At 47.4% G+C, this 24,910-nt stretch overlaps 1 protein-coding gene across 2 annotated transcripts in view; it reads left to right on the forward strand.

The window, feature by feature from the left end:
* Positions 1-24,910, forward strand: part of ddah1 (dimethylarginine dimethylaminohydrolase 1) — a 43,153-nt gene that overhangs the window by 11,215 nt on the left and 7,028 nt on the right. For both annotated transcript variants that reach the window (XM_029147169.3, XM_029147168.3), the window contains exons 2-4: positions 18,833-18,932; positions 19,746-19,819; positions 22,657-22,776. In XM_029147169.3, coding sequence (XP_029003002.1) covers positions 18,842-18,932; positions 19,746-19,819; positions 22,657-22,776 — 285 coding nt within the window. In that variant the 5' untranslated portion in view covers positions 18,833-18,841. The remainder of the gene's footprint in view (positions 1-18,832; positions 18,933-19,745; positions 19,820-22,656; positions 22,777-24,910) is intronic.

Below are 24,910 nucleotides of genomic sequence, written 5' to 3' on the forward strand. Positions count from 1 at the left end.
GTGACAGGAAGCTGAGGCTGGAGACTCTTATTGTGGCGGTGCTGTTGCATTCACTGTACTTGTACCTACCTGCATCACAGCACCTGATTAGAGGAGGAGCTCCGCCCACATCACTGTGTCTCCACAGACCTTTCTCCTCATCGTCCTGCATCTCCTCATTTCTAAACTGCTTTGCATCACAATGCAGCAAGAAGCGAAGGTTCACGAACTTCTCTGCACGTCCCCGCTCCTGTTTTTTCTGCTGGTGCCGGCAGCCCAGAGGGGTCGCCGTGTAGAGTGAAGGGGAAATCAGCTCTGACAGAATGACAAGCTTCTCCGCTTCTTAGCGCTCACCATAAACTCATCTAATTGCTCTGGGGCTCCAAACCCACAATAAGAGCTCATCCGCTGGGGCCCGGAGCAGCGGGAGACTTCCGGAAAGTTGGAAAGTTTAGGAACGGCTGACGCGTGTGCGCTTGTAAGTTTATCTTCCACCAAACGAAACACGCAAACATGAGCTGATTCTGCTCATGTTCCCTCAGCAGAACCCAGTCTGTGGGTGTTTACGCGTGCATGCCATTGTGTCGCGGTCACAGGTTCGAGTTAATAATAACAGCTCTGCGTGGGGTGAACGCTGGCACGCTGCCGGACTCCCGCTTCTCTGGAACTGCAGGCAGGTGCTCACAGGTCAGAGGCCGCCGGGTCGGGAGGCACTCATGAGCCGGAGTCCCGCTGGCCGGGAGAGGAAGGCTCATGTCAGCGGGTCAGAATGAATCAGCACATTAGCAGAGCAGGAAGCTGGACAGCCCCGTACTGTATCAGCTCTGCAGGTCAAGCAGTTATTTCAACAACAGCCGCTTCCAGGAACTTCAAGCCACTTTGCCTTCTGCGGTATTTCTAGTGATTTTCAGTAAATGTGGGGATGCAGATAAGGATTATATTCTTGATTCATTCTGTCGGTCAGCTTATGAATGAAATAAGCCGGATAACAACTGTGTTGAATACATTTGGTTGTGGCTTTGTGTAAATATTTGACAGTTCTCAGTAACTTTTGCATCATTTCAAAGGAATACTTGAATGTCGGGCTCTGTTGGAGAAGAACCAACTCCTGGTTTACGGTGTCGGCTGCACTCAGTCTTGAGTAATGTTCAGCGCAGCTACAGAATCAATTCATGTGAGCCGGAACACCGAGGAGTCTGCTCACAAGTGCTTGTCTCAAGCGATCCATCACTTTATCTGGCGAAGCGTGTCCCCGGGGAGCGCGGGTGATGGAGAGGAGCGTGCGGGTCATGTTTCAGGGCCTGTTTGCAGGGGATAATGTGGACGGACGACGATAAGGGGCTCGCTCGGCAGCCTCAGAAATAGAACCTTAACTCGATAGCGCGGAGATAAATGCGTTTCAGCCACGAGGCCGCCCGCGTCTGCGTCTGAGCGGAGGAAGTGCTGCAACGAGGGCCACGTGCGGCGAGGATCAGGTGTTTTCGGTCCGTGGGGGAGCGGACGTTGAGGCGCAGGTGCATTCCAGCGCGCTGAACAGCAGAGGTCAGTTACTGGGTTCGCTCTGGTGATTTGGCTCATAGTCCGACGCTGTCAGCAGCTGGAGCAGCTGTGGCACAGCTCAAGGAGGCAGTTCAGACGCTTTCAACCCCCAAAAAAAACACAGCTATTTATAGAGTTTGAATTGTCACTTTAACCTAGATGACAACCTGTTGTTGTAAAGGTTTACATTGTTGATTTCTGGCAAACTGTCTCACACTGTCTGCTGTAGACTACACACAGATAATCCTGCTGTCTGGAAGGAAGACGATGCCGAGGCCGAATCCACGGTTCCGCTTCTTTGTGTGGGTGAGACCTCCCAGTCCGAGCCTCGATCCCACCCAAACACTCACAGACGCACAAAGCCTGTAACGCATAAATACACAAATGCATCCAGAGCCAGACAGACACACATACGCGCCATTAAATGGGAAAACAAACTGAAAGGCAAGGGTCCAGGAACAGTGCTCGCGCCTGAGGAGTGCGTCCCACACAAACCAGTAGACACGGGTCCCGGGGGTCCCAGCATGCACTGGTCAGCGAACCGAGCCGCGTGCAGCCCAGGCAGTGCAGCTCCGACCCGTCGATCCTCTGCTCCCGGATGCTACCGTTGGACCTCTTCTAACCGGGCGGCAGCTCGGGTCCGGCTGCTGCAGCTCTGTGCACGAGAAAGCGGGCGATTTATGCGAACGCTGGTTCCAACGCGTGCTCCCGTTACCGACGAGCACCTCTGCCCAGAGGCGTCGAGGTCGCGCATCGTCAGCAGCTTCACTCGTTGCTGTGGTAACAGGCTTGCCGGCTTCTTAAACGTCTGTGGATTCTGGAGATAACGTTACATGCGGCTCAGTGCGCCGCGCGCCAGGTGTGCTTTCATCGCGCCATGATTAAAACCCCCGACGTGACTTTGCCTCGTCATTCGGCCCAAACTCACCCAAAGGAGCGAGGAGGGTGAGCACTGTGCGTTCAAGCCACTGGCGGAGCCGCTCGCCTTGTGCCACATTTAGCACAGCACTCGGACTGAAAGCGATGCACTAGTTTACTGAGGTGTTAATAGACGTGATCCTCTGCAGCTGCGCAGAGTTAGAGAGTGATTATGTCTTTCACTCATAGGATGTGTCTAGAATTTGTCCGGCCTAATCACATCTGTGTGTGTGTGTGTGTGTGTGTGTGTGTGTGTGTGTGTGTGTGTGTGTGTGTGTGTGTGTGTGTGTGTGTGTGTGTGTGTGTGTGTGTGTGTGGCAGCACCTGTGAGTTCTGAGTAAATACATGTGGTCTCATCTGAGCTGTGAACCTGGAGCAGCTTTACTGTACGTCACCCTCTGAAACGCTCACATTCAGCACATTCGCTCACTCAAACACACACGTGCTCGTTTTGTGGATGCTGTCATGCGCTTTAAATAGTCCTCCTCCTGGTGCAGAAGTCGTTTACCCCGAGCCATGAGCTAACATCAATCTTACCCCTCCGACCCCCCCCCCCCCCCCCTTTTCTCGCCGCCTTCAGTCGTGTTCCTTTTGTCTACTGTCTGTGAGGAAGATGACATCAGCCTCCACAGACCGTGCAGGTCAAACACCCACATCCTCAGCTACTGCTGGTTCCTCTGCCAACACGCCATTAGCTCAAACTGAATGTAAGTTTGAGCTAATGGCCAAGTCTTAATAAACTTTTATTTTGAAAAATCACCCTATGAGAATACTGATAACACAATAATAATGATAAGTAACGTTTACAGTGAGGTTCCAGCTGCTTAGGAGGAAGCTCCACTTCCCTGTTTTTGTCTGCTGCTCTGAGACATAAACACGGCCCACAGACGGGTGGATGCACAGCGCGGGCTGGTGACAGAATAAGCCGCCCGGTCACACAGCGAGGAAGTGGAAATGAGAACTAATCAGATGGAGCTGGGGTCCAGTCAGAAAAAGGGTCAGAGAGCTGTCTCTTACACAGCCTCCATCACAGCACCTGCTTTCCCCATCATCCCTTTGTAGCCGTCCCTCTCTGCTGTGCTGTTCTACGGCCCGCTGACTTCAAACATGAGCTACTTCAGGAATGATAATGACAGAAACATGCCTGGAAAAATAGAATTACCAAAAAATACACTCGGCGCTTTGTGTTGCTGGGTCCATTCTTTGTGCGTGAGTAATTGGCACGAGAGCCACCGGGTGATTGATGGTTGTTCCCTCGTCTACCTGTTTACCCGCGAGCATGCGACGGGTCGGGCACGTCCACGACGTCCCCCAGCAGCACACCTGTGATGTGCCAGGTCTGAGAACACACACACACACACACACACACACACACACACACACACACACACACACACACACACACACACACACACACACACTGGGAGCCTGTGAGACGTTCCCACTGTGCTCCATTTCACATACCGATCCTCTGACAGCGCGTCTGCTCTTATATGATTATATTCAAGGTTTACAAAAGTAAATGACACCTTCAGTTTGAAAGATGTGTTTTTGTTTTACGCGTCCACCGCTGAGAGAAAAAAAAGACCAATTATACTTCAGCTGTTGAATGTTTCAGACAGAGCAACATGTGGCTCCGTCTCCGTTTGATCCTTGTGTTGATGATTAGTTTTAGAAAATATTGTTTATGCCGTATGTGACATTTTATTAGGTCACACAAATGGAACTCATTTGCACAGCGAGACATTTGAACAAAGCGCAGAAATCATAAACTACAATTAAATGCACAATTTCACATTATAGACTTGAGCGCATATAAATTACACTGCTCTCTATGTTACATAATGATGCAGTGGGGAAAAACCTTACACTATGTAAGTGAGACTGCAAATAATTTCTGCAATATGTGTTCTAGGTTGTTATATTATGTAATATAATTTAAATTATTAGTCACCACAAAAGCGGTAAAGCAGCCGAGCAGACTGCTTCGTGTCGATTCGCTTGGCTTCCATCCTGTGCTGCCAAAGTCATTGCATCTAAGGTTACTGTTTTGTAGAGATTTACTTCAGTCTCATCAGTATCGACTCTAATTGTTGTTACCAATATTCACCTTGGAACCAGAGAAGCTCAATTCCCTCTACTGTGTCTTTAGCAGCTTCCTTCCTGGATGACATCTATGTGTTGAGCATGTGTCAGATTAAACATCCCTGGTTTACACAGTTGAGGTAAACTCTGTGATTCCTCCGTCCTTTTCTCTGCGAACATCAATTATCACAAGGTGACAATGAGTTTGACACAGGATCATATTTTTTATTTGCATCAGACTCACTCCCAGTAACTAACTGTCTGGTGCCCTCCGGTCCACTGTGTGGTGACATGTAGTCGGGTCTGTCTGATGGTGGTCCTGTTTTTCAAAATAAAATAAAAGTCGTAGTTTACAGGCTGGGAGGTTTGTTTCTGCCAACTACACCTGTCTGAGTCGCACGTTCCTGTGTAGTAAGCACCTGAATAATTCAGTTCATACAGCCCTGTTTCCAGAATATTACTGTATATAGAATGCCAAGATTTGTGTTTACAAGTAAGCAAGTGAAATCTTTCTAAATGTAAAATACCCGTTAGAGTTTTGCACTGAAGTGTTTCTTACTCAGATTCTGGTGGCCCAGTACATCATTCCATCGGTGAACGTGTGGACCACATGGCACGTAACCCTGCACATTCATGGCAGTCACGCCTGCGAGTCACAGCAGGCTCCGTGTCAGGGCGTCAGCGCATCAAAGCCTCCTCAGGAGGGAGCGGAGGTCTCGGCCGTCACCTGCTTAGCACCAGTCAGCACCAGTCGCAGACACGGAGCCAACAGACGGACCATGTAAGGCTCTGGTGCCGGTGCGGATCATGACTCAGCGCGTCTCAGGCTCAGAAGAACGGCTAGAAAATGCACCTGTTGGTTTATGAATCATTAAATCTGTGCTTTTGTCGAACCTTTTTTGGTTTGCAGGCCCTTGAAATAGACCAATGTCATCATTTACTGTAACTCATTTACAGTGTCTCAACTAGTTTTTTTTATTATTTATTACGGTACCATCCAAGTGGCAGAGGTCAACGTCTGTCTTGACTCTAATCAGCTGATCAATTAAAAATCAGGCGTGAGAACAAAGTGGCCATTTATGGAGCCAGTCGTCAGGGAAAAGGACAGAATGACTTTATTATGAGCTATTTAATGACAGCAGCTGTGGACTGAAATAAAACACCAGGAATGTTAACTATGTGCTCTCCAGATTTCTTAGTGTTTGTCATACAGTATCATATTTGATGGCTCACTTAGTCATCAGCTGGACTTTTGTCCTTAGGAAATGTTCAGTTACTGAAGTGGACACGTAAGGGAAGTGGAAGCACAAAATGGAACCACATTTTCCCACCTCCTGATTCTTCTTCAAGGACTTTGACCAGTGGAACTGATTGTTCTTCAACAGGACGGCGTCCTGCGTGCGCTCCTTTTCCATTGTGTCAGATGGCCCCTCTTTGTTTATTTACTGCTGCTTACGGGTGGAATTTGCTTTTGTTGGAGAACCTACGACCACAAGCCTCCGCGATTACAATGGAGCAATTTGGAGCGGAGCCAAAGCCCCTCCGTAATGAGGAAGGGATTAGCGTGAAGCCAAATTCCTTGTCATTCTTGCCATAGTTTCTCAGAGAAATCCACATTTTCCTTGCGTTCGTCTCTCCGACCATCTGTGTAATCCTCTCAGATTGGGTATATGACATCATCGGGTGATAACGCCATGAGAGCCTTTGGCCTCCTCGGGAAACTCTTAAAAGACTGGGCCAGAAATCAGAACAAAGTTTAAGGGATTTGGAAAGGTTTTCGAATGATGCACGAATAGATTGTCTCTGTCGGACTATTTTCCTGCTTGAAGCATAAGAACATTTGATTTTGGTTTCCAGCGCTTAGATGAGCAGGACCCTTGAATGGAGAACACCCCAGTAGTCGCCCACAGTGGGAAAATCTCCCCTCCTTCATTTATACTTCCAGACTTTTATTTGTTTGAAAGCCTTTTACGTCATTTGATTTAGTTGAGCTTTTCATTTTGTAATGCACTAAATTATGCAACTGATGTCTGTGGAGCGGCTGATGAAATATGTGGATCTGAACCAGCAGCATTACAATTAGTCACAGAAATAAAGCTGGGCCCGAAGTTGACGAGCGGAGCATCGTTTATCCTTGTACCAGTGAGACGAGCGCTGAACTGAGAAGAAGCAATAAATAACGGGGCGAGAAAATGCCAAGCGAATGCTTTATGAAAGATAATTCACTCGCTCGCTCGCTGTCTGGAGATGGAGTCTGCCCAGTCTGTCCATTTTCCTGTCTTTTAGTCATATTACCATTGTATGTAACCTAAGGATCGCTGTACTTTGTGCCCCTGAGGATTCGGTCCACCTCATCGCTCCCATGGGTCTCAGGAGACCAGTGTTTGGAAGTCGCTCAGGTGCAGAAAGGTTTTATTATTTTAAATGCATCCTACGATGTTGTAACTTGTCTTTCTCGTGGCACATGATCCCAGCGCCTGAGCAGATCATTGCTTTTTCAGGATGTGGCATAAATCCCCAACAGGGACTGTGTGACCTTGAACCCTCTGTTTGGACCGCTGCAAATTTTGGATTTCTGCGTCAGCTGCTGAAATGAGTGACTGACAGTGACCTTGTGTCGTGCAATCAGAGTTTTACACCTGGTGATGCTTTAGTCCAGTGACTACATGCCGTGAGCAGGGCGCTAAACATAGCCTGGGCCCTGAACGCGTGGCCTTTGTTTAGCACTCACTAAAGTATTTATCGTCATGCACCTCTATGAACCTTGACTTCAACATGTAGGTGGGGCGTGAGCATGAAGTCAGCACACTAGTATGTGTGCATTAGCAGCTGTTCATTATAGTTCAGGCTGCATGTGCGTGCTTGTCTGATTGTGTGCATCCATGACCACATATGTCAGCACGTGCTCACACAGTGAAGCGTCCTCCTCGCCTCCAGTACTGACGCCTCGGCTTTGCCCTCGCAACTGCACTATTTCTGTCTGTGAAACAGGAAGTGAGACCTTCACCGCCAGGTGCAAACTGAAGCCGCATGAAATGATGAATGCGCAGTAATCATCAATCGGGGAACAGAGGGGAGCGCTTGATTTGTTCATACACACAATCAGCAGTGAAGAGAGGCTGTTGGGAGAGTAAACGGCAGTAACAGCATCATGCGCTGCCTCTACACGCTGCCTGTAATGAGCACACGGCTTGTTGACGTGTCAACAACGTGTGTTTATTCAGATCCAGGCAAATCAGTTTTCGGCGACTTTCTCAAGAACCATGTTGTTATCAGGATGAGTCACTCATGACAGCAGCTGCTATTCTTCTTTTAGTTGCTATAATGTTTAATATACAAGACGTTTAATAGGAAACTGATGAATCAGGGGATTGTCAGAAGAAGGACCGAAAAAAGTAACTCATTAAAGCTAAAACTCATAAAGTTGCTGCTTTTAATGGTGCAGACAGTTCACTTAATCATTTTAGAATGAGGAGTGGACTCCTGGAACAGTTAGACTGCAGTTCAGCGAGACAGGCCCTTGCACTACCTGCAAAACACCCAGCGTGTCGGTGGATAATAACAATGATCAGAGGAACAATGTCTGGTATGCTGCAGCGGCAGTGGAGCCGGCTGCAGTATACATTAGCCCTAATGGTGCAGAATCCTCAAGACCTGCAGAGGGAGGGAGGCTTTGGATCAGCGGCTCCTAGAATTCCAGCAATGTTCCAGCTCAGACCTACCACCAGGAGGGTGTGTGTGTGTGTGTGTGTGTGTGTGTGTGTGTGTGTGTGTGTGTGTGTGTGTGTGTGTGTGTGTGTGTGTGTGTGTGTGTGTGTGTGTGTGTGTGTGTGTGTGTGTGTGTTGCTGGCAAAGGCCCGTGGAATGGAACCGTGTTAGAACCAGTGGTGACTGTGGAATTTTCTCCTCATCTGCTTTAGGCTTCGTTAAACCACAGCTGGCTCTGCCACAGGCAGCGTCTCTGGTTGGTAACACAGACTCACCAGCTGGGCGAAACGCTCGCTCCAAACTGCAGCGCATCTCGATCAGCGCCGCCCCTACGGTTCGCAGCGCGTACGCGCATATGCACACGACCGGGGGCCCAACGGATGCAGCCCCTCGTGAGGTAGAACCGCAGGTCGGTTTGGAGTGAATCTGTTTTGCAGCGTCTCGGGCGAACGTCGGTATTTGCGGCTGGGAAAAACATCAAGTATTCAGAAAGGACATGCTCGAGTGTTTGCTTTTTCTGCTTCGCCGTATGCATCCTGTGGTTCTGAGTGACTGGCTGCTGGCATTACGTAAAGCCAGACTCCACGCTTATATATATTTTTCCACCTTAGCTTTGGTAAATGATTCAGCAGTGCCTGACAGAACGAATGTTTTCAGAGCTCGGTCATGAGCATAAACAGCCTTCGAGTCGTCTTGTGCTGATGGTGACTGAGCTGCGGTTCGTCCACGTGTCCGTGTGTACGCTGCACGTTCGCATCGGCGTGACGCCTTCGTGTCACATGTACAGTAGCTTCTCCTCTTTCGTGGCCTTTTGCACATTCCGGTTTTGTGAATGCGTGTGCGATTCGCGCCGAACCGCGAGGCTCCGGCCGTTCGCTGGTCCCCGGTCGACGGTGCGACCCGCACCACAGCGTCCCCGTCTCTGCTTGTATCACCAGCTGGCAATTACGTGCTCCATCGACAGACACACAACCTCGCATGCACACACAGACCTTTTTGACTTGATTAGTAAACCTAATGGATCACCTCGCTCTGTATTCTAGGAACATTCCATAAAGCAGAGAGCCAAATAATTGCTTTCCAACAGCAAAAACGCGACAAGCGCTATCGCACAACTGCCCCCTCCTCCTCCGCATCTACCTCCACCTGCACCTCCTATTTCCTCTTCTCATTGGTTTCCTCAATTGTGCAGAGGTGGTGAGACATGCTCTACCATGTTAAGATCTAGTGTTTCTCAAACCAAAGGAGCACAAATTGTGAGAAATGCCATTTTATTTTAGATTTCAGACGTGAAACAACAAGGCAATTCATTTGCTTAATGAGTGAAATCCCTTGTTGAGCTGTTATGCCTAGCACAGGCCTGTGAAAAATACAAAAGTCCTGTTCCTTATCCCTTTGAGGATTTCTAGTTGTCTGCTTGGCAGTGGTGCAAAATATCAGCAGCAACAAAGTCTTTTACAGACGCTTGGGGCGCATTGAGAGATTACAGGAAACAGGTAGGAGGTCAGGCCGTTTGTGTCATTTTGCTGCAAGGTGAGGAAGAATTAAAGAGGCTCATTAAGTTCAAACGCTGAGCTTGAACGCAAGTCCAACGCTTGATTAACATGTGATCCTGTTCTGAGCAGGAGTGATGCTCATCTAAATGATGCGTGTAGTTGCCTGAAGGTTTGTAGTTGTTTTGTGTGTGTATGCACATGTCTGTGCATGCATGTGTATATATAAACATCTAAACTGGGTCAAGTGGGAACCGTATGCACACGCTGGCACCTGGCATGTGCACCTGCACAGGTTTCTGGACACCGAAGTTAAAACATGGTGCACAGGTACGTGTTGTTTTTACCCAGCGTGCTCACAGTCAAGTTTGCACGCAGTCGTGCATTTTTTTGTTAGCTTAGCATTTCGTGTCGAAGCAAAGGCTCGGCCGGGGGCGGTTTTCCTCTCCGCTTCGCTCACCCAATGAGATCACGCCATCCAGAATCCGGAGAATGCGAGGAATGGTGAGCTTCTGAACAGTGCTATATGTTATCAGATTGGAGGGAGGGTGGAAATTTGATCAGCGTCTGTAACGGTGAGGGGAAGGAGGGAGGAGAAGGTGACGCTTCTTCACCTTTTATAGATTCTTCTTTCTGATCCACCTATAGCAGATGTGTTAGATCTGATGTGGAGCTGCCACTCAAATATGATCCGATGTAGATGTAGGTCATGGCCATTCTGCCTGAATTGCTGTAATTGTAATTCATTGTCTCACAGTTTGATGACCACAACCAGTCGAGGCAGATGGCCACTGGATCCAAACCTGGTCCTGGTAGAAGTAAAGGCTTTTAACAGGTGTCACTGTAAGACCTGTAGGAGAAGAGACGGTACAGAAAGGATTTTTGTTCCCCAGAGCAAATCCATCCATCTCTGCACCTGGCAGGTCCACAAGTGGGACTTCACATTCCAGAAGAAACACTCCGGAGAAGGATTATTATCAAAGTCACATTATTTTAGTCTAGACTTCTAGTTTGTAAAACTGAAACATGAGTCTGAGGAATGTCTACACTTCCAAAAGTAAAAAGTGCGACACAGCAGAACTTCACATCACTAAGGCTTAGCAGGTCCGTGCTTGATGTGGAGTCTTGATGAATGAGGCTTTTCATTGTTTTTGTTATCTTTGAAAAATCATCAGACTCGAGGGTTTCTTAAGTATTTGATTCATTATAAAACCGGCGCGGTTATTTCCTGAGGCGAGGTCGCCTCGTTGACCAGACGCGCAGACCGGGCGATGTGTGTTTAACGCGGCTTACATTACGGCCTGTCACGTTTCACCTCGGCGGCGCGAGGCAGGGAGGGAAAGGATGTGGTTCATTCACGGCTTAGTGCAGGGCTTCAAAGACACAGCCCGCATGCTATCACTGACAGCCAAGCAGAAGCTGTGGGCGACTGGATTAGGTGGGAATAGCTCATGCATTGGTCAGCTAGGCCAGACAGTGCAGCTGGCACGTAGCCCACAGCTTAGCTAATGCCCCGTAAGCGCTTTGAAATGATTGGTTAAACACTTACTTTATCAGTGTAATCATCCTTCAACATCGGTTGCTTCCACAATGAATCATTTTTACCTTTAAATAAACTGGACCAATGGAGACTAACATGACAACACACCTACGGTATGTTGACTCAGCCTCTAAGTGTTTGAGCGGCCAAATGGCTTTTTATAAAAAATCATTTTAAATATTTAATGAGCTCGGGCGTCTCCACAGCATCTCACTGTTGGTATAGTGAATTGGGGATGGATTGTGAAACCATAGCAGAGCTTTGCATTTTCACCCAGCTAAATCAAGCTTCCCTACTACTTTAGCTCTGATTGTTAAAACACTAGAACCAGAAAACTCATCATTTATTGCACAACAAAAATACAAGTGGCCTGTAATTTAGTTTAGAATTTCTCTGTCCGTAGTGCAGCCACAGCAACACTTGAACCTGAGACATCCATCTATGTGCAAACGTTGACGCTACTGTACTGTATATCCAGGAACAGGGATGAACTCCTCTTGGCTTTGCTCACATTTGTCTTCTGACACATCATGCTAAGGTAGCTAAACCCCTGCAGTCTTCTTCAGGCCCTGCTTGGTTCTCCAGCCTGCTGGTTCACATTAGCACCTGACCCCTTGTTTCATGTTGAAAGGAGGAAAAAAACTTTCTGGGAAAGCCCTTCATTAACATTTATGGGAAACCTTTTCCCCCTTTTTAAGATTAACGCGCGTTCCCTTTTTTTGTTTTTCCACACCAACCCCTCCCATACACCTAACTTCAGATGGCTGTTTTGGGAAATCCCTCATAACGGGCCGTCAGTCTGTACTTTGCCTGGCAAACTCCACTTTTTTCCCCTTTTGGGAACACGTTCAATGCATTTTTTGGAAAGCATGGGCGTAGCTGTGTGTACGATGGTATTTTCTTTCTGCAGGTTTGAAAGGTTATGAAAAGACATCAATAAAAATCCTTTAACAGTGGATGTATAAAAGATCTCAAAAGGTGTTTAAAAAAAGCCGATTATATAAACCATTAGAAGAATTTGAGATTACTTTTTGCAGGTGTTTAAAATGCCAATGGCATGAAGACACTGCACTACTGGAGTGTGTGGTGGAAACACACCCTGTGTCAAACTCCTCAAGTCAAGTGATGCCCAGCTTCTCTCCATCCTTCAGTCTTCACCACTTCCCAGATAGCAAGCACCGAACACAAGAGGACTCCCTGCGTGGAAGGAAGGCGAGACAGTTTTCTAAACATGACTCACCCAAACACTCCACCTCTTTTCTTGAGCTTTCCTGTAGCTCGGATCCAAAAAAACATCTCTTTCCTCCCATGGAAAAGGCCACGGGAGGTCGTTTCCGGGCCACATAAATCCAGACCAGCCAAGACTGTGTTTGGTTGTACATTCTGTTCTGTCGCACACCTTGGGCCTCACAAATGTTGGAACAGTTTAAATGTGAGGCAGCTCTGGGTATTTTTACTTTGGCTTTCCAGGGGCCCCGACCTGTGGAACTAAAACAAATACGAACGGGATTTCTAGTCAAATCATCTCAATTGAATCATCTTCGGTACACGTGAGGCGAGTGCCAAGTTTTGATTCTGTAAGGATAATAAGCTCCGGTTAACCACAGCACTCAGAAAGCCTGACAGGTTATGACTTCTAGTGACGGTTGTCTGGCTTTCCACTTTCCATTCAACTTTTAGTTCCTGTTCTCAGTTGTCACCCATATGTACGGCCACCAAACGTCCCTGGCAGACACCTATCGAAGCATCGCCCACTTTCCGAATGTCATTGGCCGCACTTGGTTCAATTATTGTGCAAATGCCTCTATACATTTCAGACAAGCTGCACTTTCCTACCGCCGTGTGTGGAGGCGCGGCAGCTTCCCGTGATGCGTCGTAAACGCCAAAGCGTACTGTACACTGTACAGTCCTACTTGGAGCCCTGTTCACACACTTCATCCTTAAACTGTAGCACATGGAGCCTGATGCACACAAATGCTCACCTTGAACTCCTGAGCCTCATCACCCTTTAGTGGAGCTGTGGGTGGTCCTCTGTCTCTCAGTCCAGTTGGGGCAGAGGTGAGGGCGAGTAGGGTTTCCCACTTGGGTTTCCCTCATGGAAAAAAGGAAAGAAAACAGGGCATACAGCCTTTTTCCTAACACGGACAACTCTTAACATTGAGTTCTGACTTTTAACTGATAAGTATTTTTATCTGTTTTGGATGCTAACGTCATGTAAATACTTGAATATAAATCTTAGTCACTTGGGGAAGAGTTTAGGGATTTTATTCCCTTACAGGATTTTGGAGAACTCAGGTCTTTTAGGAGCACACACAGTACTTTGATCAAATCTTCTGACCTTTTCAGTTTTTCCTACTGATGTCACACAGCGCAGGGAATATTGGTTGTAAAAGTAGTTTATTGCTTGTCATTAGTATAGAGCAGCCCAACCCGGAACAAATGCACGCTGTTTGTCTTAACCTGCGTCCTTGTGAATTCACTTCTGGCTTAATACGATCAGATTTTATCCGGTCCGTTTAGCCAGACATGGATAAACTGTAGGTCTGTTCATTGGCTGTTCCCCTTGTTTTGGTGCAGAGGTCCAGTCTGTGGGGGTCAAACCTAATAAATGTGCTGGAGACAGTGCCAAGATGTATTTACTGAAGCCCCCCGTGTTTTCCCCACGGTGGAGGCTCCCGTCCATTAGCGTCCAGCAGTCTCAGTCCTCCTGCTCTCCAGAAATTTCTAGCCTGCAGCTCTTCTGGTATTTGTGGAGCCATCACAGTGAGCGGTAAGCAGCAGCCACATTCTTTGCAGCCCTGCTGATTGGACCGAGCACTTTATTTGCTCTGGGACGGACGTTGGACTTGTCAAACAAACTCACATTTCTGTTTATTTTTGCCTGGGTGTTTTTGGATGAGAGCAGACTGTGATGAGCAAGGTGCTACAGTAGAAGGTGATGCTGAAGTGGGTCCTCATTGACTTTAATATTTCCTGGTTTTTGTAACTACATATCACAAGTTTCATTGAATTACTTCAATTTATTCCCGTTTAGCAATATGTCACGTAACAAACCTTCTACCTTAAAAAGTGAGAGATGCCTCATCAATTCTACAATCCTCTACAAACCTGTAGGTCATTCTTGCCATTTTAAAAATATTGAAGCGAGTGTGTTTAAGGATTAGCTTTAAAATTCAGTTTTTGAAATTGGACTTGGATTATTTAAGTCTAGATTGAAGAATTAATTACGACTCCTGCTTGGTAGAATGTCGGCTGTATAATGAGTCTAAAGTAAGACTCCTATTTAGACCACGGTTCACTAAAATATTCATGATGCCATGTAATTTCGGTATTGTCCTTCAATTTGGAAAACGAGGAATAGCAAACGAGGAGCGACTAGAACGTTGACAGAAAACGAAGTCTTTATTTCAGTGAAATGAAACAGGAAGCAATCATCCATTCTATCATGTTTAATTACATGAATAGAACGAAGAGAACAGCAGCCCTTTCTCGCCTCTGAAATGATCTTCCATGCGTATTACAGGCTCCTATTAAGCCCAAGCCCCAGCATTCAACCATGAGGGCTCTTTGACTGTGTTGGCCCCTCGGTCCCTCTGGCCCAGCTGCTGCCATCCACCCTGTGTCCAAGCAGGACGACTGCGTGGCCTTTTCCTCCTCGGGGCCCTTTGGAGCCCCGTCACTGCAGTCTGACGGTGCCGGGGGTTTGGCTGAAGCAGCTTGTCTCCTGAGGCAGTCTGCCAGATCAAATGTGCTACTGTTAAGCGTGCGCGCCGTCACATTGACCTACTTCTCAACATTTATGTAATCTATGGGCTAATGGGGGGTGTAAGAGAGGGAGGGGGTCGCCATGACTTGGTTAACCACAGGTATGTTCCAACATACACCATGGATTTGTTTTGCTAATGCACGGACAGGCCACAGAGGGTTTGTTTTCCCTTGGCTGCTACTAAATGAGTTGTTGTCTTTTTTCACTTTAGTTAACAGGCTGTGACAGTGGAAACGCTTGCAGGAATGTGCCATTTGACCACCGTGACAGCGTCAGGCCGGCCCTGTTCTGTGATTCTGTGTCATCACTGTGAAAACGCTGACATCCATACTACAGTAGCTCTTCACTCTTTCATATTTCTTCTTTGTGCATCCTCTGCTGTGTGGTGAATGAGGATGTGTGCACATGCATTTTTCTGCAGGTTTTTGCAATATAGTTTAGGAGCCATGAACCCAACAGTAGCCTTGACTGCCAATCTGGTTGTCATGTAGTTAAATCCTAATGTACTACTTCTAAAGGAGCACTTGAACCTACAGTAAGATAAAGTTCTAATGAATCTGTAATTGAGCCATTAAAAACATTTGAGCAAACTAAAGCAAAGACGTCATACCCCAAAGGTTAGATAGGCTTATCCGCCTTCCAGCATGCTGCAGCTTATGGGGCCTGTGCATTTAAGCCAAATTTCTTTTGGTCGATTGCCCTAAAGCGTTATTCTGCTCTTTGAACATACTGTACCTCCACATGAGACTTCTCTTTGTTTTAGTGCAAACCTTTGACCAATTTTGATAATGGATGTGCATTTGTTGACCCTGAGATGAGAAAGCTGTGGCTGACCCGTGTCTGCTGTTTGAAAACGCTTGTGCTGTATCAATGCGGAGCACTTGATAACTGCCATGACTCGATTTGTGCGTGTGAAGCTCGGAGGAATGCTGTACCCCATTATGCCGGAGCGTGGGACTCTGTTGCCTGGTATGAGGAGGCTAGGATGACCTCCAGGAATGCCATTGTTGTGTAGTCGATTCCCTTTCCAAATGCACCGTGCGCTATCAGACTGATGGTCCTCTTTAGCAGAATGCGATATCCACGGGTACCAGGGGCGAGAGATGGGAGAAGGGGTCCATAAAAAGGCCCAAATAAAAGGCTATTCTCTCTGCTCTGTCTCCCCTGTCCTGGGCTGGAACGGCAGGAATGTGGCAAGCAGACCGACCGGCCTTCAGAGCCTTCAGCCCCTAATGAATTTTAAAAGGCCTTTTTCATTCAAAGCAGGGTGCTGGCTAACAGCATGTCGCCTGGAGAGGAGGGGAGACGAGTGGAGGGCAGGAGGGTTGGAGGGAGAAGAGAAGGAGGTGCTGGCAGAGCGACTTGGCACCCGGGCAGGGACGGGTATTGGATGTCCCTTACACTCCGAGATAATGGGGCACTCTGCATGGGAAGCCACCGCAGGAACATTCTTGACCCGGCGGCAGGGGTCGAAGGAGAGGAGAGGGAATGCGGGAGATAAAGAAGCAGAGTGAGGGAGGAGAGGATACAACGAAGAGAGAGAAGCTTTATCCACCGTCGTACTGTACTCAACTCAGGGTGGAAGCTGTGGTTTCACCATCTGAAACCGCTCCAGTTTAATGCATGAACCCTGTGAGGAAGCTCCTCCTTGATGGTCTTTAGCAGTTCAGAGCTCAAGGTGGTAATTGCTTCAGAGCCCGTCCGACTGAACGCTCTGCCACCAGCTCACGACCGTGTCATCATTTTGACAGTTGGAGATGACTAAACAACAAGAAATTGCTCTGAAGTTTCAATTAAATTCAGAACGGGCTTCATTTTAGACGTATAATTGCCTGTTTACACTGTTGACACAGACGTTTTCTATTTCTCAGACCTTGAGTAACGTGACTGTGCGGCACATGTGGCGAACAGAAAAGGTTCGGTTCGGTTCGGTTGGTGTTTGATCTAATGTTATAATGTCCATGTGTCTAATTGCCTTTTCATATTTACTGATTCTAGCACTTCATCTGTGTCTTTGACATCTGCAATATTTCATTCTCCTGTGAAGCGGTGCCAAGACGCAGACGATGCCACCACATTTCCTCCTATTAGATAAAATTGTCGCAGTTGCATTTTAAAGAAGCTGCCAACAGCGAAGACTGAAACACGTTATAGTAATGAAAATTTGATAAACATGTGGATGACATTTTTTGAGAGACGTTGTCTCGGTAACGTTTCTTCAAGTGTCAATCAATCAGTCCTTGGTGATATATACAGTACAGCCGAGTTGTTGAAACATCACATCCAGTGGAAACATTGAGAAGGAAAAGGTGCAGCCGTTGTCATCGCAGTCTTTCTACTGACCCAGGATCTGAACTATTTATGTGTGTGATGTCTCTTTGTGACCAACACACGGCTTATTCTGTGAAACTGAAAGTGGGAACTTGGTTTTAATTCTTTTGTCATATATCGTAACAAATGCTAACAGAGAATACTGTGTTTGGTCCAGTGGATCAAGAATCATCTCTCAGGGTTTGAGGATAAACTGTGAAGCTCCTGAGCTTTGTTGTGCTGATCTGGCCTCTCGTAGGCACCGGCAACAACCAGGAATTTTCTGAAAACACTTTTGAATTGACTCATACGACTGAAGTCTCTTCGTATGTGATGAATCAGTGGCACAGACGTCACTTCAATGGGACCGGCTGGAGGTAGCAGGAATGATGGGCCACGAAAACCCATGACTCGAGCAAACATCTAAAGTAGCAGTTCTCATCAAGCATCTGGATCATTTTCATCCTCAAAACGTGACTCAACCTTTTATTCGCTGCCCAACATTTCAACAAACTAAGCTAAATCAGAAGCAGAGGGCGTCTTGGCTTCACTTTTGCTTTGAATGAAGCACAAACGAGAGAGATTAACTGCTACCTATACTCAATGTGCTGTACACGGTGGCTGTTAAAGCTAATGAATTTGTGAACCCACTTAGTTGGAAGCACATAGTGTTTCTCCTGATTGACTGAAGCAGAGCTGAAACAGGGAGGACGGCATTTGATTTGAACGTAATTGTACATATTGCTACTGGAGAAGAGGCTTTGTGGCTGTGAGCCACTGGGTCACAGTCAGATGGGGTAAAAAGCTGCATAAAGCTCCTCCTAGATTAGGCTTTGTAGCTGAGTGCATGGCAGTCCACCTGGATGACCTCATGGTTCAGCTTCTTCCAAATGAGGAGAGACGTAGTGTTTGCCCAAAGGCTCAGTGAGCAGGATGAGGTCATAGCGAGATACGGCCTGTGGAAACAGTGATGGCGTCGCTAACATGACTGACCTTGGAAACAATTCCCGCAGGAACCCCCTCCAGCGGCGCAATAAAATCACCCTGGGCGGCCAGACGGGAGAGCCGACCGGGCCGAGGTTCAGCCAACAGCCCCGTTCTCTGCTCATGTTTCAGGTTCAGAAATGTGGCTTTTCCATCTTGTTCCATAGAATGAACGCGTTACTTAACCGCTGCGACGCCGATAACGTCGGCTCTTTCACTTTTCTCTTTTCGCCCTTCATCACTACAGGCACCGTCTTGTTAAAGTTTTACCATCTTTCTGCTAAACTCGCATTATTTCATGGCTCATTTAAATGACATCATCACGTCCTCTGGGAGAGACGCTTTGTTTCATTGCACTTAGTACATGGGCCTTGTAAAAATCCAGTAAAAATCCTCCGATTGTTTGTGTGCGAGTAGTTAAACTGGGATCATGTCATATAGAGACTGAATATGCTGCCTTAAACACATTTATATATTTTAAAGAGTTTTATTTGTGTGTGTTTCTTCCAGACGGAGGCGATGAAGGAAGCTTTGAAAGGTCTGGACCTGAACATTGTGGAAATGACTGAAGAGAATGCAACACTGGACGGAGGAGACGTGCTTTTCACAGGTGGGCTTCAACTTGGCCTGCGTCTAACACACACAGGCAAATCCCCTTAAATGACATAAAACTAAAAGGTAAAAATAAATTGTTCATACTGTGTCGAGGGAAATGATGTGAAGCGAATGCAACGTGGAGGATGAGAGACTGGAGTCACTGAGCTCAGAGACACTTCACCAATGCAGACGGTCGCGTGTCTGTACGTTCGCGTCTGCGCTTCGGGATCCTCCACACAAACATTCTTCTACGCGACCTCGCTGACCCGGTGCCTGAGCAGCCTGCTGGGTTTCCAGATAGAAATCTGCAGCAGAGACGCTGTGTGCCGTTCTCCCGGTCACATCAGATGAGCCTCCGTCCAGGCCTCCGTCCTGGTCTTCGATTTCGCCGTCGTCGGATTGTAAAACTATTAAAGCTGACAATCAAGAACACGGTGGTCTTTTCTGTACATTCCGTTACCGGCGCATAAAGAATGTGGGTCAGTGCTTCCTACGCTGCGCAGGCCACTCGGAAAAAAGGCACAGTACATCTAATTGGGTTTCTAGACGCTGGCTCTGTGCTACTGTTCCCCCAGCTCAAATGGGTTTCACATGGCAGAGCTAGAAACATTTCCTGTTGGCACGGCCCCGGCTGACGGCTCATTCTGTCAGGGCTCTGCAGCGGCTCCATCGGGAGCTGAGCTGAGCTGGGTCCGGCCCACCGCCGACCCGAGCCCGGTTCTTTTTGTTCCCCACCAAACAGACGTGCATGAAATACGGCGGCGTTCCGTCGCTGCAGCGCCGCCGGTCGTCGCACTCAACTCACGGCCTCTGATTCCTCCCGCAGGTCGGGAGTTCTTCGTCGGCCTCTCCAAACGGACCAATCAGAGAGGAGCGGAGATCCTCGCAGACGCATTTAAGGTGTGTTGAAATGGAAACTAGTACAACTCAAAGGAAAATAGCTCCAGGTAAAGAGTGAGCACTGTTGTAATGCATGAAGCAGAGAAACATACTTTTCCTATCGCTCAGCTGCTGCTGTATTTCTCCTTTAGGCTCCTTAATGGTCTCTTAACACAACTATGCCGACATCAGACGCAGGAGAGCCTGAGATAAATATGTTATAAATGGTAATAGCTTTAGGCCGACTGGATAACAGCATCAGCACTGCATCCGTCTTGTAATTTTCATTCTCCTCCATCTTCCTTTCTGTCTTAATTCCATTTGTCTGTCTCTGTATCTGCCACGATCCACGCCCTACACAATATACTGTCTCTGTCCTCCATCCATCCACCTACGCCTCCTTTTCTCTATATACTGAACCCAACTCAAATGGGTGCACTGTAAAAAAAGAGTGATATCAGTTACAGCATTTAGATAAACTGTAAGTTTCAGCTGGACACATTCCATCTCTACCTTCATCTATAATTCATTACTGTGAGCGGGTCAAGAGGTCAAGGGGCCCCTGGGGTGGAGCCACTCATAGAGTGGATGTTTATGTTTCTGATTTCATAGTAATAAATCTTGCCAAGAAAAGAAGACAAGTGATGGGTCCTGTCAAGGGATAAAACGGGCTTTCGGACTGAGAACCTGTTGTTGTTGTTGGTTTAGTTTAGTAAGAGTGAGAAAAAAATACCTCTTACTTAAAGCTCAGTAAAAGCCTAAGTGAAGATTTTCTCATATATTGCTAATGTCTGTGTGCTGAGGCCCGGCCTTGATAACCACTGCTGTGTGACTCGCATCCAAAGGAAACATTCTGAGAAATCTCCCAAACATCAGTTTAGCAGCAGCTTTGCCTCAGGGAGGATCCAGACGCGCAGCCTGAGTGGAGGCCACAAGCGCAGACCGATGCTATCTGCCTGTTTGCTGTTGTTGTCTCATGGTGCAGACTTGCAGTGTGTTGTTGTTAGATTTGCTCCGAGACCATGACCAAAGAGAAAAGTTGGCTGAGTCAGTGAGTCGGGCTGCAGTTCAGAGGTGGTTCACGGTGTGAATAGTTCAGCGCGTTAGCGCAACCTGCGTGGCCTCGACGCACTTCTTCCATCTTCGCATCTGTGTCGGATTTGCATTCCTCATTATGGATCCCTCTTTGTTTTACGTCTGATAAGACGGGACTTAATGATGCGTCTCTGGCAAACGGCACAAGGAAAAATCACTTAAGCGTCGTATTGTTTTTCCCTTTTTTAATCAGATTGATTCCAGCTATCGCTCTTTTTTTCCCTTTATCAAATTCAGGATCATTTAATTGACGGGTTTGTTTAGCGCCTGTATACAGATGTTGAAGTGCAGTTTACCCTGACTCGTTTCACCCGCGCTGTGGAGGCGTATCAGCAGATATAAAGGAAGCCGGAGTCTCGCTTGGGATTCGCATTGATAACAACAAAATCTCCTGTTTCTAATTTTGAACTGCAACAAAACATCCTGTTCAAGGATGAAGAATGAGGCTCAGATTACATAACCCCCAGTTGTCCTGCTGGATCTTCTATACAAGTGCCAAGGAAAGAGTTCAGGAAAACATCAAGAACGGCGCAATTTAGGGAATTTTCGCTGTTAAAAGTCAAAATAATCATTACCGCGAATCACAGCACTGTTTCAGAGCTAATGATGTGTTACAAATTCTGACCTGAAAATCTTTAACACATCTTTGAATGGAAAAAATCACAATGAGTGCTAATGACGGAAAATTCTAAATACTTCATAGGGTTTATATGAGAGCTATTCAATCCTATTCACAACATATTATGTGATTACAAAAACACACGGACGTCAGTTGGGAAAGTTATTGGTTTGGTCAAATGAATGCATTCACATAGATCGAGGAAGGAAGAGTCTTGGAAAGTCCGCTTAAAGTCTCACATCCTACCATAAATCCAGTGGAGTTCAGTTTATAGGTCTCAGCAGGGCCGAGCTGTGGCTTTAGTAAGTCTCCAGAGGCCGACAGTAAGTCTTCGCTGTCACAAACCGAGCTGCTTTATCAGAACTTCTATCAATCAACATGAAAGTGGAAAAATTCCAGCTCTCCACTAAATCAAAGTCGGAATGAAGCCAGTGGTGAAGCTGTGTTTTGGCTTCTTGTTTTTTTTGACAGGATGTGCAGTAATTCTTCAAATATAGACTCTGGCAAACTCAGTGGTTTTCGAGGGGCCGCTTCATAAAGGAGCCAGGCTAAAACCAGGATAAATGAGACGCTGTACTGTACATATGGGCAGGTTATCCTGTTTGTTTGGTGTGAAAAATGTGCTTGTAGTTTGTGTCTTTGAGTCTTCTGCGTCTCTTTGTGGTCATCGTGACGTGAATTCGCTCGCCCGTCGGCCTGGTTTTGTCATTTACAGAGGATCAGTGGTTCGTACCTACTGTTTGCTAACACTTGGAGCCGTTCCAATCGGACTCTCACCAGTTGCTCTATAATCGTCCCAGAAGGCTTCGGCTCAGTGACATCATCTCGCTGACACTCGCGCTGTTGAGCTGAGCTGCCAAGTGCTCTGGTCCAAAAGGCCGGTTGATGATGGTGCACAAACCTCTGCAGCGCTCCCTGTTTCAAGTATTAACCAATGCATTGTGTGGCTCCACTCCCACTGAATGGAGCCGTAGCGAGACAGATTTACACCAGGATGATTGCTTCACGACGATGACAAGTTTAAAGAGATAATGACCTGCAACTCTGCAAATGAAAAGCCTTCCTGCCACTCAACAGTGGGGCTCTGCCCAGAGATGCTGTGGATTACCGCGTTCTGATTCACGTTCTTCTCCTCGTTTTGCAGGACTACGCCGTGTCGACCGTGCCGGTGCTGGAGGGGCTGCACCTGAAGAGCTTCTGCAGCATGGGGGGACCGGGCCTCATCGTCATCGGCTCCAGTGAACCGGCTCAAAAGGCCCTCAAAGTACGTGCCGCATGTACGGTGGAGCATTGTGCTGTCGCTGTCCCCATGGAAACCGCCCGATCAATGCGGTGCCTGTGTTGTTGCACCTGTGACGCAGCTGATGGAGGGTTTTTTTCCACTTGGGTTGGTCTCAACCTGTTGATTTACACTCCGTTATGTAGATGTTGACGGCCTCCTGCCACCGCAGCCACCTGTCACCTTAGTCCTTCCTCGTTCTTGTCTTCTCTCGTTTAATTTGCCCCTGGCGCTCGCGCTGCAGCGTCGCTTACAAAGGCATTGTCCTCCCATTAAACAGCTGGAGCTCGTTACTGCATGAAAGGCTTCTGAATTGATTTGAGGCTCGGCGCGACATTAGGAACCCAGGGGACGGTGACGGCTCAACATGACAGAGAGGCAGTTTCCGCCCTGACAGAGAAATACTGTCGTTTTCACGGGGAGCAAATAAATCTCAGCCCATCCCTTGTGTGGAATTATCCTCAAAATCCCCCAACACCATTAAGTAAGACTTCATGTGAAGTCTGCTGGCGGCACACTTGACTGAACTACGGTGAAATGTGTAATGTCGCACTGAAACGGCACAGACACATGCAGAACATCTAATTACAAAAGCATGGGGACCTACACTCACGAGCGCATCCACCCCGGCCTCTGGCAGAGCTGTTCTCCTGCCTCCCAGTGTGATAGTGCCCCCTACTGGCCAAGGTGCAAACACCAGCAAAACAGCCGTCTGAGGAACCCGGGGGCAATTAAAGGCAGACCATCAGACAGCGCGTCCTAATGAGCCTGTGCTCTGGGGAGAAGCGCAGGATGAGCTCTGCTGGCTTGTAAACATGTTTACTTTGCATTGTGTAAAGAAGGCGAGAACGTCAACATAAACATGCACTAATTAATTTTTACATTCCAGCAGCGGCTCGTTAAGGTTCCAGTCTGTTTGATCGCACTGGTAATTAACTAGCGGAGCGAGGAGTGGCCGTTAGTGAGACTTATAATGACAGAGCGCTCACTTTCTAATTACGACTTACGTCACCCTCTCCGGCAGCAATTAGCTCCTGTTTAAAGGGCTTTCAACAAATAATTAGGTAATGTTGTCTTTGTGAGAGGACGGAGATCTTATGAATGTTGGCTTAATAAATCCAGAGAGGCTGTTTGGAATGTGGATGTGGAGCTTAATGGCGAAGGCTCCCTGTCTGTGGACTCCTCATAAATTAGACGTGTCTTAAGGGAAGTGAATTTTACTGCAGTCGGACATTTACTGATGAGAGTTTCAGAAGGTCTGGAGCCAACGTCTCACTGACGTCTGCTGAACGTCACCCTGACGCTCATTCAACTGTGAGCTAGTGATGCTCGCGTTGACCGGACGGAGCTCCTCATTCATCGGCCGCAGGCTTCGCTCATTAGGGTCATCGTCAAGTCGCAGCCCTGCAACACAGAAACCACGTTCTCACCCGCCGTCCTGCCCTCATCTCCTCAGCTCCTCATTTCCTCAGCTCCTCATCTCCTCAGCTCCTCATTTCCTCAGCTCCTCATCTCCTCATCTCCTCATTTCCTCATCTCCTCATTTCCTAATCTCCTCATTTCCTAATCTCCTCATTTCCTCAGCTCCTCATTTCCTCAGCTCCTCATTTCCTCAGCTCCTCGTCTCCTCAGCTCCTCGTCTCCTCATCTCCTCAGCCTCTCAGCTCCTCATCTCCTCAGCTCCTCAGCCTCTCAGCTCCTCAGCTCGGGAGCGGCCCGTTCGCTCAGCCCTGCGTGAGCCATGAGGTCATTCCACGTCTACGGTCGGACTCTCCTTGTCGTCTTAAGGATGTTTGACACAGTGCAGCTCTGGAGACGACGTGACGCAGCGATGTCTAAAGCAACGCACCACTTTATTAGACACCTGAGGAATCTAACACAGCTGTCTAGTCCCATGTAGAAACCATTAATTCTGCTTTTAGGAGGTTATAAATTCTGAGTTTGTGCCTGTCTGAGCTTCATAACGCTAATGCGTTTATCAATGAGTTTGCTCTGGGTGGTCGTCATATCATGGATGATTTACTTTGTTTATATTAAACAACAAAGAGGAAATGAGTCATAGACAGCAGCTGTGCAGCATTCTGTGATATCGGTGTGCGGCACCTTGGTTATATAATAT

The sequence above is a fragment of the Betta splendens genome, chromosome 4, assembly GCF_900634795.4.
Source record: "Betta splendens chromosome 4, fBetSpl5.4, whole genome shotgun sequence".
In the NCBI taxonomy this organism is placed as follows: domain Eukaryota; kingdom Metazoa; phylum Chordata; class Actinopteri; order Anabantiformes; family Osphronemidae; genus Betta; species Betta splendens.